The following is a 13,899-nucleotide window of genomic DNA, read 5'->3' as shown; positions in this document are numbered from 1 at the left end:
GCCACGAGGAAGTTACTCCCAATGTATCGTGTTAGCTACCTTGTCCAAGATGGATGGCTTCCCAGTGCAGCTGTGTTACTCTTTTTTTTCTTTTTTTTATATATTTTTATTATAATTTTTATTTTCTATATTCTTTGTTTACATTCCAAATGATTTTCCCTTTCCCAGTTCCCCCCTCCCCATAAGTTCCCTAAGCTCTCTTCCCTCCACCTATTCTCCTATTAACCTCCTAATTCTCTGTCCTGGTGCTCCCCTACAATGCTGGATCAAGCCTTTTCAGGATCAGGGACCTCTCCTTCCTTCTTCTTGGGAGTCATTTGATATGTGAATTGTGTCTTGGGTATTCAGAGTTTCTGAGCTAATATCCTCTTATCAGTGACTGCATTCCATGTGTGTTCTTTTGGGATGATATTTTCCAGATCTAACCATTTGCCTAAGAATTCCATGAATTCATTGTTTTTAATTGTTGAGTAGTATTCCATTGTGTAAATATACCACATTTTCTGTATCCATTCCTCCATTGAGGGACATCTGGGTTCTTTCCAGCTTCTGGCTATTATAAATCGGACTGCTATGAACATAGTGGAGCATGTGTCCTTATTGCATGCCAGGTAATCCTCTGGGTATATGCCCAGGAGTGGTATTGCAGGGTCCTCGGGAAGTGTTATGCCCAATTTTCTGAGGAACAGCCAGACTGATTTCCAGAGTGGTTGTACCAACTTGCATTCCCACCAGCAGTGGAGGAGTATTCCTCTTTCTCCACATCCTCGCCAACACCTACTGTCTCCTGAGTTTTTAATCTTAGCCATTCTAACTGGTGTAAGGTGAAATCTCAGGGCTGTTTTGATTTGCATTTCCCTAATGACTAATGATGTTGGACATTTTTTAAGGTGCTTCTCATCCATTCGAAGTTCTTCATGTGAAAATTCTTTGTTTAGCTCTGTACCCCATTTTTAATAGGGTTATTTGGCTCTCTGGAGACTAACTTCTTGAGTTCTTTGTATATATTGGATATTAGCCCTCTGTCAGATGTAGGGTTGGTGAAGATCCTTTCCCAATTTGTTGGCTGCCATTTTGTCCACTTGACAGTGTCCTTTGCCTTACAGAAACTTTGTAATTTTATGAGGTCCCATTTGTCAATTCTTGATCTTAGAGCATAAGCTATTGGTGTTCTGTTCAGGAACTTATCCCCTTTGCCCATGTCCTCTATGGTCTTCCCCAGTTTCTTTTCTATTAGTTTCAGTGTGTCTCGTTTTATGTGGAGGTTCATGATCCACTTGGAGTTGAGCTTAGTACAAGGAGATAAGAATGGATCAATTCACATTCTTCTGCAAGCTGACCTCCAGTTGAGCCAGCATCATTTGTTGAAAAGGCTATCTTTTTTCCACTGGATGGTTTTAGCTCCTTTGTCAAAGATCAAATGACCATAGGTGTGCGGGTTCATTTCTGGGTCTTCAATCCTATTCCATTGATCTGCCTGCCTGTCACTGTACCAATACCATGCAGTTTTTAACACTATTACTCTGTAGTACTGCTTGAGGTCTGGGATACTGATTTCCCCCGGAAGTTCTTTTACTGTTGAGAATAATTTTAGCTATCCTGGGTTTTTTGTTATTCCAGATGAATTTGAGAATTGCTCTTTCTAACTCTATGAAGAACTGAGTTGGGATTTTGATGGGGATTGCATGGAATCTGTAGATTGCTTTTGGTAAGAGGGCCATTTTAACTATATTAATCCTGCCAATCCACGAGCATGGAAGATTTTTCCATTTTCTGAGGTCTTCTTTGATTTCCTTCTTCAGAGACCTGAAGTTCTTCTCATACAGATCTTTCACTTGTTTGGTTGGAGTCACCCCAAGATACTTTATATTGTTTGTGGCTATTGTGAAGGGTGTCATTTCCCTAATTTCTTTCTCAGCCTGCTTATCCTTTGAGTATAGAAAGGCTACTGATTTGCTTGAGTTGATTTTATAACCAGCCACTTTGCTGAAATTGTTTATCAGCTGTAGGAGTTCTCTGGTGGAGTTTTTTGGGTCGCTTAAGTATACTATCATATCATCTGCAAATAGTAATAGTTTGACTTCTTCCTTTCCAATTTGTATCCCTTTGACCTCCTTATGTTGTCTAATTGCTCTAACTAGAACTTCAAGTACTATATTAAAAAGATATGGAGAGAGGGGGCAGCCTTTTCTAGATAAAACAAAATATTCCATGATAAAACCAAATTTACACAATATCTTTCCACAAACCCAGCCCTACAAAGGATAATAGGTGGAAAACATCAATACAAGGAGCGAATAATACAAGATAATAAACTTCTTTCATCAAGCCCCAAAAAAGATAACCACTCAAATATAAAAATAACACCAAAAATAACAGAAAGTAATAATCACTACTTCTTAATATCTCCTAACAGTGAAACTAATTGAAGCATTGGACCAATTGGATTTAATATATATATATATATATATATATATATATATATATATATATATATATATATAAAGCAAAAGAATATACCTTTGTCTCAGAACCTCATGGTACCTTCTCCAAAATCAGTCATATAGCTGGTCACAGCAGACCTCAACAAATATAAGAAGATCAAAATAATCCCATGCCTCCTATCAGATCACTATGGAATAAGAGTGGTCTTCAATATCAACAAAAACAACAGAAAGTCCACATACACATGGAGGCTGAAAAACACTCTACTCATAAAGAAAGAAATCAAAGACTTTTTAGAATTTAATGAAAATGAAGGCAGCTGTGTTATTCTTAAAAACTAATGATTGCTATAAAATCCTTCAGTGCCTCGGCTATCCTTACAAGGTAATGGGTCACAAGATTCACAGGCTACCTGCTAAGTTTCAAGTTTTTCCACTTGTTTGCCTCAATGACTGAGGCATCTGCTGGACATCTGTTACAGAATCAAGCTTACCTAGAGAACTCTCTGGTTTGGTACTGGCCAGTTATGGTTTTATTTTAACAAAAAGCCTCTATTTTACTAAAATTAAAACTCAAGTCAGACTGATGAATCTGAATGATCCCAGACCCTTAGCTTACTTACTAAGGGGTACAGTTTGGGTGGTTCTATATTTTGATTGAAAAATTAGCATAGAAAGTTTTTCTATGTGCATGTCCCTTCCCATAATTCATCTTGTTTTAATTATATGCAGACTCAATTGTACATAGTCATGAGATGGTAAATTGGAGGGAGATTCTAGACGTTCAACCTGAAGACAGTTTTGCCTTATGAACGCAAATCCGATTAGGTTTTCTGGTCTCCTGATTGGACAAAAGACTGGGCAACAGACTTGGGCTAAGTTTGTTCCTAAGGGGAGAGGAGAAGCCTATTTCAACGTGTGTGTGTGTGTGTGTGTGTGTGTGTGTGTGTGTGTGTGTGTGTGTGCATCTGTGTGCAAGTAGAGGCTCGAGCTGCCGGGTGCTTTTTATTATAAAGGGGTGTATGTGTTACCCAAATAAAGTAGGGTGCTGGGATGCTAAACTACTCTCTTTGTGTGCTTGCCTCAGCAGAAGCTCTTGAAGTGTGATGCCCTGGAGACTCAGAAGTAAAACACGGTCAGTTCTTTAAGGTCCTCATGGTCAGGTGAGACATACAAGTAAAAGCCCAAAGTCAAAAGGATAAGAAAGATGTACGCAGGTCAGAGGTGTGGAATCCTACCTCTGACCCAGGGGTATTCTTGGTGGGGGCAGGAGACATTCCTAGGGATGCAACACACTGCAGCCTCTTTCTAAGTCTTGCTTGGAGCCTGCTCTGCTGGCCTGCTTCCTCCTACCCCACACACTCACAGCTCCCAGAGGTGGATATATACAACATGGTAGACTGTGCTAAGTGCTTTGCATCTGTCATGCATTTAATACAACAATCTGAACATCACCTGGCAATGAGCTAATGTTGTTCTGCCCATTCTACAGACAAAGGCTTAGGGAAAGTTAGTCACAGTACTGACAAATTGCCATTATCCCTCTCACTGCCTCAGAAACCTGAAAGGAAAGTCCCGGATAAGCATAATGATTCTTTTTCTCAAAGGCTAAAAAACCCCACCACGGGATCTCTGCCCTGAAGCCGTAATGTTCTGGGAAGACATGAACATGGTAGCTCTTTTTGAGTCTTTAATGTTGAGTACAATATGCAGTGTCATAGGCCAGGAAGCTGTCTTCACCCCTCTTCATTATACTAATTGCTTCGAAGATGAAATATGACTTATTTCCCTCTCTTCTCCTCCTAGTCAGGGCTCTGCCACTTTAGAATAGTATTTGCATTATTATACAGAAGCTAACACTGAGGCCCTAGAAAGTAAAAGACCTAGCCATGCAGCCTGCTGTCCGAGGGTGCCTGGGGGCTTCCTTCTTCCAGCTTGTCACACATCCTCTCTGATAAGTACTCCGTCCTGACCTCTGTTTGTCACCACTTCCCGCCTCTCCTTCCCACCGCCCGTCACCCACACGTGGTGTGACCGTCAGAGCCCACTCCAGTTCCTCCTACCTCACTCCCCTTTGGTCTCCCTGCCCTGCTTCCCTCCAGAGATGAGTATCAGCAACCAACTCGGTTACCTAATTAGGCCACATGGATTGCAACCTGCCTGCCGCAACTGATGCCAGGCAGCCTAACCAGGGCCGAATCTTCCCACTCCAGGCAACAGTCCCACAGTAATGTGGTTCGCGGCCAACAGAGAGAAAGTCGGAGTTGGTGGCTGCAGACTGTGTGGTCTGCAGGGCTCACAAAATGCCTTTTCTGCCTATTGTCGGGAAAGATGCTGACTTCTGCACATACCCCGCTATGCTGTAGACTGGAGGTACACACTGTGACGTCTCTCATCTTCCTCTCCAGCCTTGGTCCTTCAATTTCCTTCTCAGAGGACAACCAGACATCCTTCCTTAAACCGTCCGCCGGATGTCTCCAATCCCAAGACTTTTCAAGACTCTCATTGTGGCTGAAGTGTACACACCTCGCTAGCTCACGGAGCTTAAGGCTTATTTTTCCTCCACCAGCCCAGGTTCTTGCAAGGCTAAGGCCCTATCTCCTTCCGACCTTCCCTCCTGGCTGTGCCTTGTAGGCAGAGGCACATTTCCCGAGTCTGGCACTGTAGTACCTGTAATTGTCCGTTTTGCTATTTGGCAAACTACCTAAAGAAAGACAAGTCCTCCAAGATCCCATCACCTCATCACCGGACCTCCTTCCCCAGCTTCCCCTGTGCTGTCTTCCCTCTTCTGTTTTACCTGCTTTGCTAAGGTCTTGCTTAGGCAAGGGCCTTGTATCACACTGCCCCCTTATGTATCGAATGCTTCCGGTATAGTTAACGCTCGATATTTGGCAGGGAAGGTGGGCAGTTAGGAAGACTGCGACTGGTCACAGTTTGGGCAGCTTGATGTTTTGTATTCATTTGTTGTTGCCTACTAATTTAGGGAGTAAGTTTTGTTGAGCTAAGGAGTAACTGAGATGCAGGCAGACGCCTTTCTGACTGGGTTCTTCAACTCTACAGGGTGGAATATTTGATTCGATGAAGATGAAGAAAACGGAAGTCTGGGGTTATTTTTAAATGAGGATACAGCTGGATAATGGAGGTGACTTCTAGTTACTCTGGAGTAATGCTGGAGACCAGGTTGGGCCCCTAGGTGTCTCCTGTGCTCTGCATTCCAGAGGCATCCCAGGCCTGAGCTCACAGGGCAGCCAAACCTTTGCAAATCCAGCGGGCAGGTTTCTTCTCCTGGAGAGGATTAGCTCGCTTACCCAAGCTGCTGACTGGTGCACCAGCGTCACCAGGGATTGCAGCAAACCTAGAGAGAAAAAAACCGAGAGAGAAGTTTGAGCACACGTGGGGCGGGGAAGGGGAGCCACGCTGCACCCTTAACCCTGCTTTCTCCTAACCCCAAAAGGCAGCGGTGTGGGAGCTGCACAGGGCCCGGCCCCTTCTTCCTGCTCCCTCCCCAAGGCGGGTGGGCGGGGCGGGAAAAACTCCGCTATTTGCGTCTCCACGCCCAGAGCCCCAAGTGTGGCGACAAGGGAGGCGAGTTCATCTCTAGGGCTCCGGGATGGCGTGGTCCTCGAGAAGAGTGGTAGCTTCTCTTGCCTCCTGCCCCCTAGTCCAGAGCAGGGGACACAGTTGTGGTCCCCGCGGGCGTCACCTAGCGTGCCTGATGGTGCAATGGTTAGCGATGCTGCAGCTGCTCTGGATGCAGCTGCTGCTGCTGGGGGTTCACCAGGGCAGCGCCCAAGATTTGACTCACACCCAGGATCCGGCCCTCGAGTGGCGTGGTGAGTGTCCCCAGCGCCGAGGTGGGGGCAGATTGGCACCCGGGATTCGGGGCGGAAACGAGTAGGGGTTGAGAAAGACAAATAGGAACATGGCCGAGTTTGTATCATGGTTGCTTGTGTACTGTCCCAGGGAAGATGGGACAGAAGCGGTCAGTACAGTCCCTTCCGCACACCCTCTTGGCCTCCAAATTAGGGCGAGGTGAGAGGCAGAGTCTTGCTTTCCAGACTTGCGGGACCTAGAGGGCCTAGAAGAATAGAAATAGCTTCAAAATGCAAAGTTTACATGGGCTGAATAAGCTGACAAAAAGATGTCTCATTTCATTCCCTTCCAAAAATGAGAACTTGGCTCACCTCACCGTGTGTACAACACTCTACCGATAACTCCCAAACAGGCGGGCCTGCTACGCCCCTTGGGGAGGCGGGGCACTGAGGCCAATCTCTCAGTGGGGTGGACAGCGATGGGATTTGTACAGACACTAGCTACTTTCCGTCTCTCGGTTTCTCTAGGCTGAACAATGAAGCTATAATATTCATGGAACCACTGAAAATTAAGTTACACAGCCGCAGACACGTGTACAAACTGATAATTCAGCATAGGTTTGCCCACCAAGCCACATACAGTAAGACCTGAAGCGAGCAGGGAAGGAACCACCCCCTCCCAAAAAAAATCAGTGTCCAGAAGGAGCAACTCAGAAACGCATCTCTGAGACATAAATAGTGTGTCCCAGAACATGTGACTGTTCCGTGATAAAAAGGCAAGCAGGTGGCCTTAAACCAGAAGGAGTCTCCTGGCAGCTCCTATACACTCTGTCCTAGAAATGTGTTTGGAGAAGAGGTATAAACAAGATGTAATCCAGTTCTTTGTTCTTTTATTTTCCCTTCAACATATGCCCACATTTTTAAGTGTTTTTTTTTTCTTTTTTCTTTTTTTTTTTAATTTCACAGTTGTACTTCAGAGCCCACTCGAGGGACTTTATACTCACCAGGGCTAAGCATCAGCTCTTCTTTTTCTAGAGCAGCCAGAAAGGCTCGTGGGTATTTTCAGTTAAGTAAAATACACTCTAAGTGCTCACAGGCAAGCATACACGTCCCGCAGTTTGCCACTTTGTATCTTAGCATCCCTGTCTGGCCTGGGCTTCCGTGTTAGGAAGGGCAGCAGCTTGTGAGACTAGCTGGGATTCAGCCACCAGAAGTCTGATCCGTGATCCTCCCAGTCAGGGTCAGCGCCCACTGTGAGCTAATCCTTTCTATATTTGGCAGACCCAAATCCTGGCCTGAGATAGTAGCTAATGAGGCCTTCTTTTCCATAATCAAGGGCACTTTGAAAGTTAGAACCACCAGCCCCCTTCCCTATTCTCCAGGTAAAGCCTGCAAATCTGGAGTTTGACATTGTGGGCCCAGAGATTCTCCAAACACAGGCACTGTGGTTGATGTGCTAAAAGTATAGACATGTTGTACTAACTACCACACAGTCTCTCTTCCTGACCCCGTCACCTGCATCGGTGGAACTACAAGTGAATTGTAGACAGTCATAAAATCGAGTTTTTATTAGCAAAGAAAGGAAAACAAAATACTGGTATTGGGGAAAAGAATAGAGGCTTCTCTTGTTTCCTGAACTCCAGAGCAAAGGACATGGTTGTGGATCCTGTGGGCATTGCCTAGAATGCCTGATGGTGCAATGGTTAGCTATGCTGCAGCTGCTGCGGCTGGGGGTTCACCAGGGCAGTGCCCAGGATTTGACTCATACCCAGCAACAGGCCATCAAATGGCATAGAAGTAGACGGTGTCTGCTTCTCTATTTTAGGGTTTCTATGGTTGTGGTAAACACTATGAGCAAAAGCAACTTGGGGGGAGAAAGGGCTGATTATTTCATTCACCTCTGAGATTATAGTTCATCATGGGTGGAAGTCAGGGCAGGAACTTACCGAAGACTGGAACCTGGAGACAGGAGCTGATGCAGAGGCTGGGGAAGAAGGGTGATTTCTGTATTGCTTGTTCGCTTGGCCTGCCTTCCTAAAGCACCAGCATGAGGGTGTGGACAGCCTAGACAAGGGAGGCATCCGCAGTAAGAAGCTGGGCTCTCCCGCATCATTATCAGTTCAGAAAATGTGCCACAGGCTTGCCCACGGGCCAATCTATAGGTGCATTTTCTCAGCTGAGGTAACGTCTTCACAAATGATTCTAGTTTGGGTCAAGTTGACATGAAACCGGCCAGCAGAAGTAAAGTTCACAGATTCAAGTACAGGAACCAGGGAACGTGCTGGGCCGTGTTTTGCGATAGCTCCATTTCTCACTGCTTGGGCACTACGCCGAGTTATCTTTAGCCACGACTGGCATCCCACCCAACAGTTAAGAGGATAATACAAATCACTTTAGTTGCATACCCACTAGGAGTAGATTTATAGCAGTGCATAACAGGTTCCACATGCAATGTTGTGCTGTGCATTTCAAGTATAAGCCCAGGAGGTGAACATGTTGTACTTTCTCAGTCATGTGTCAGTAATCTTTATGGGGAGATCAGTAAACGTTGTATCATATGGCAGGAGAGATCACTGAGTTTCAGGGGCAGCCTGAATATGATGTTTACAAGGCCTTGCGTCAGTTACTTAGCCTCTGTGCCTCATTTGTAAAGTATCAAGCCTTATATTAGCATGTGTTGTCCCTTAGCTGTGTGATCCTCACGGCATCTCTTCCCCTGGCCAGGACTGTCCTGACAACCCTGTGTCCAGCCTTTCTCATCCTCAGCACTACTCTTGGCGGATCCTGTCCTCCACTTCCATGCTGACTAAACCAAAGGCCTTTGTGTGGTTGACTCTTCCCTCATTGAGTCTTCTCGCAGGTGATAAAACTTGCTAACACCACTGTTCTGGTTAGTTCTCTGTTGCTGTGATAGAAGACTGACCAAAAATAACCTGGGAAGGAAAAGGTTTATTTGGCTTATGTCCAGGTCACAATCCATCACTGAGGAAGACAAGGCAGGACCTTAATGCCTGGAGGACCTCAGTTCAGGAACCATGGAGGAACACGGCTTGCTGGGTGGCTTGGGCTCATGATCATCCTACTTCCCGATATGGTGGTCCAGGACCACCTCTCCAGGGAATGGGATCTCCCCCTGTGGCCTAGGCCCACAATTTTCTAATCGTCCATCAAGAGAATGCCTCATGGACACGCCCATAGACCAATGCAATAAACACAATTACTCCACTGAGACTCCCATTTCAAGTGATTCTAGGCTGTGTTGAGTTGTCAAGTTGACTACTTACAGACTCACAGATACTGGGAGGGCAGAGGGAAAAGGAAGTGGGAGCAGAGTATCCTGGAGAGAGCAAGGCAATGTTTTTGCTAAAGGAAGTTAACTGAGAAAAAACACATGTGAAACTACCTTGAAGGCTAAAAGCTATGCCCGTAAGGTGGCTCTGATCAGGGCAGAGTGAGAGTTGCCTACCGTGGTGTCAGTTTCCCAGATACAGAAGTGTAGCGCTCCATGGGACTGAGGTATCTCTTCGGGACAATTAGCGCAAAGAAAAATGAGGGTGTCCGTGTCTGTGAGGTCAATGCCTTGACCATGGCTTGTGCCTAAAAGAAAGCAGTGAAGCAAGGTGGGTGACGGGAAGAGCAGTGCACAATGGCTGACGGCCTCCCTGGTTTCTCTCCGATAAATGGTATGTGTTCTTCTTTCCCGGTGCAGTTTTGGGCTCACCAGAAAGCCATCCCTGAGATGTCTATTGCAGTGTGCACCTTTTATTTGGGAGGTGGTTCTAGGAAGCAGGGTAAGGGAGAAAGGAAATGAGCAGGGAAGGGAAGAAGGACCTCTATGGACAACTGGGCAACTGAGACTCAGCTTCACAGGGGCCTGTGAATTCTCTATGGTCCCACAGAAGGACAGAGAGCCATGCTATTTTCCAGCAAACCCCCTCCCTTCATTTATTGTCATTCCTGAGACATTCATTCTTGCGTGCTTCTGGCCTGCCTGAAACCTGGGTAGAAACAGAGTCTGTGGGGTGAGTAGAGCAGGCGAAGGAGCCTGTTAGAGGCTGTGAGTGCAGAGCCAGCAGCAGAGCCAGCAGCAGCAGTGACATCCCCCAAGCTATGAGTATAAAACAAGAGGACTACATGACACTGTCTCCAAGTAGCCAGAGACAGACACAGAAATGCTAACAGTTGCAAAACAGAAGGGTAGGTGTTAAGACAGTAAGCAGAGGCTGAAGGGCTGCAGAGGAGGGACTGACCTGAGGATCTGGAGACCCGCTGAAGAGCTCTCGATGTCCTAGAGGATAAATAGCAAATTGGCATATGGGGAAAAAAGAGATAGGGTACCAAGTCATATTTTAGGTGAAAGCCATAGAAACAATCATCAGCCACTGTCAAAGTTCCAAGAACTGAAGGTTCCTGATGAGTCTCTTTTATGTGCAAAGAAAGGGCCTGTGAAGGTCACTCAGACAAGTGTGGGGCATATTAGAAGCTCCACACGCATCTACTCGCCATTGGAATGAAGCAACAGCTGCCCCCATCACCCGTTCAGTAAAGACATCATCTAGAAAGTTAAGGTTGAGCTAAGTCACTCCTAGCAGGAAGCATCAAGTGTGAATTTTAAAATATGGATACTTATTTTTTTCTTTTTTAAATGAGTAAGTGAAAGTTCAGGAAAGGTAACAGACTATGAGAACCGGAAGTTGGGGAGATTTATCTGTTCTAGATTGTGGCGCCAAACATGATAGCTCTCACGGCTTCCTGGGAAGATGTAGTCGCAGGAGCAGTCATGAAATTGGACAGGAAGTGAAAAAAGATATTTGAAGTAGAAGTCAAGAAGCCAACTGGCTAGAGCAATACCAGAGCCAGAGCCAAGAATCTAATGTTCACAGAAATACTTCATGCCACAATGCACAATATATGTGGGATATATGTTTAACTAAATGTTTCATTTAAAAGATGCCTTTGCATGATATATCAGAGTGGATTTTTTTTTCTACTCCATACTCTTTTGTCTATTCTGTCATAGTGGTTATGATACTAAATTCATTCCATGAGCTATACTAATAGGCACAGCCATCAGTAGACAAAGCACTAGGCTAGAGAGTCTTGATGTATCAGTTTAGAAGTTAAAGAAGTTAAAGATGAAGAGAACAAAGGGGACCCTCCTGCTGCCAGAATCATCACGTGAGGAGAAGTGGTTCTGGGCAATGGTGCCCAGTGGAGGAAGAGAGACTGCCGCCTGGCAGAGCGTTCTGGGAGACTGAAAGTCATAAACTGGAGGCCGAGCTGGGGAAGGGTCAGAGCTCTTACGTTCTCCCATAGCACCTTTTCTGATACAGAAGTTGAAATGCCCTCTTTCCCGATCCTAGTAGTTCCCAACACTGGAGAGGACTCTGTTTACACGCACCCACACGGAATAGCATCACACCGAGGTAGTAACTGGCAAGATACACCTTTCTCCTATGCCATACGTGGAACATGAGGGTCCATTTAGCCCTAGGACGATCAATAGGTCTTATTAGTGTCTTTAGCACCTTGCTTTCAAATCCCACATGTAAAAGTGAATATTTTCATAACGCAAAAATATCCAAATGTATTGGTTTACATACTGTTCTAGGCAACTTCTATGTCCTTAGACATACGCCATTCTCCTAATTAATCTGGAGATTGGGAATTTAAGCAAAATCATGACCAGTCTGGTTTGGCTGTTTCCCTGCCACTCCAACCCTCTGGACTCCATCTCTCTCATCTCTGCCCATCGTGTCTCAGCATCTCTCCCTTTGTGCTTTTCTTGTTTGCCTTCTCTGATTGGCTCCTTTCCACATTTCCCTCCTCTGATTGGCTCTTTAGCATACTTACCTCCTCTGATTGGCTCTTTACTGAACTCACTTACTTTGCACATTAGCATAGATTTCCAGTTTTTCTGGTCCTTTTAACTCTTCATCACTAAGCTTCTAATCTAATTTCTCATTGGTCATTGTCATTGTAACAAGTGTCTCCCCAAACAGGTTCCAAGGCAGTGACCAGAAAGGTAAAGTTACTTAGGGAACCCAGTTGTCCCCTCAGTTTCTCTTCTTTGACCTGACAGTTCATTTATTTATCTTGGGTATCCTGAAACAACAGTGCTTTTGTGCTCTCTTCTGAACTCACCCCTAGCTAGCGAATCCTCATTCAATCTATCAGAGTAGCAGATTTGAGATATGTACTGTTCCTTCCAAATGCTTTCAGAAACTGTCCTTGAAAGCTTTTAAGAAGATGTTCCGGCACATAGCTGAGAACATAAATCATAGCTTGAATTGATAGAAATGAAAAGAAATATTATACTTTAAAAAACATGAAACAAACCAAAGAGCACCTTATAAATACAAGATTAACTATAGTATTTCTATGAAGTAAAGCCACTCAAGAAAAATGAGCTCTGTGATAGGCCACTAAATAAAGCAAGAGCTTTCTGCGTTTGTGAGTGGTCACGTGACTTGTTAATTTACAATACTTTCCAGACTGCTGTTGTTCCAAAGGAGTATGCTATTACTGTTGTTAAGAAATTGCAAGGACCAAAATAAACAGGAAATTCAGAGTGAGCACTGTCTTTTCTCACCACCCTTACACCCAAAACTTAAGGTTTGTTTTCAGTTTTATTAATGTTGTCAAAGGGATCTACATGACCATGGGCATCACTGCCACCAGGAACCTGTGATGCACTAGAATGAACCCTATTATGCAGTTGGGGAATCCAAGGCAGATTCTGAGTCTCAAGCACGTGTTCTATAGCCTGATGGTCTTTTTTATTTCCACAGCACTAACTTAGATCAAAGATCAGGGAAGGATTCACATGGGCATGAACCCAGCATAGTTTCTTGGAGTTCCATATTCAGAAGGGCATCCAGCACATAGTTTAATGCTCTATGGTCTGGGGTCTTAATAATCTTTGTTTTTGAGTTTAGGTACCAGGGGCTTGGGACTCATTTCACCTGGCTTTTTCTCTCTGGGACAGGCCCTCGACCACTCCCTCCCTGGTACATCCCATGACCACTGATGCTATCCACTTGAAGTAGCAAGCACACTGCCTGCACCTTGAAAGTGGATTGCCCACTGGCCAGCAAACTCACCTCATACACTAAGAAGACTGGGAGCCGATCACCTGTGTCCAATCTCAACACTAAGTGTGTGTCAAAAGTATTATAGGATTGGGAGTTTGATCCTTGTGGGCCTGTGGGAAGGAGAGTTATTTTTCTGTGGCAAGCTAGAGACACATGGTTTTCATTTTGCACTGGAGTCTGCAAATAGTGTAATATGAAGGGCAGTGTACTAGTTACTTTTCTATTGCTGTGGTGCAATACAATGGACAAAGGCAACTTAAGGAAAAAGGAGTTTATTTGGGCTTATGGTCTCAATGGTAAGGGGGACATGGCAGCAGGGGACCAGAGCAGGAAGTCAGGAGATCACATCTTCAACTTAAAACAAGAGAGAGGAAACTGGAAGTGGGACAAAGCTACAACCCCTCAAAACTGGTCCCCAGTAACATGTCTCCTCCAGCAAGGCCACTGCACCCTTCTCCCCAAGTAGCGTCACCAAGTAGTCTAATACCTGAGTCTGGGGTGGAGGGCGGCATTTTTTATTCAAACCTTCACAGATGGGGACTGTTACAT

General features: G+C 45.0%; 1 protein-coding gene across 1 annotated transcript in view; it reads left to right on the top strand.

The window, feature by feature from the left end:
- The first annotated feature begins 6,013 nt into the window (after nt 1-6,013).
- The window catches only part of Pla2r1 (phospholipase A2 receptor 1), a 126,009-nt gene continuing 118,123 nt past the window's right edge, over nt 6,014-13,899 (top strand). Inside the window, exon 1 of the mRNA XM_052182556.1 lies at nt 6,014-6,277. Within this exon, the coding sequence (XP_052038516.1) occupies nt 6,055-6,277 (223 nt within the window). The 5' untranslated portion in view covers nt 6,014-6,054. The remainder of the gene's footprint in view (nt 6,278-13,899) is intronic.

This window comes from Apodemus sylvaticus, chromosome 5 (assembly GCF_947179515.1).
Source record: "Apodemus sylvaticus chromosome 5, mApoSyl1.1, whole genome shotgun sequence".
NCBI lineage: Eukaryota > Metazoa > Chordata > Mammalia > Rodentia > Muridae > Apodemus > Apodemus sylvaticus.
The sequence above is the reverse complement of the archived record's forward strand: the minus strand, read 5'-3'. Positions and strand labels throughout refer to the sequence as shown.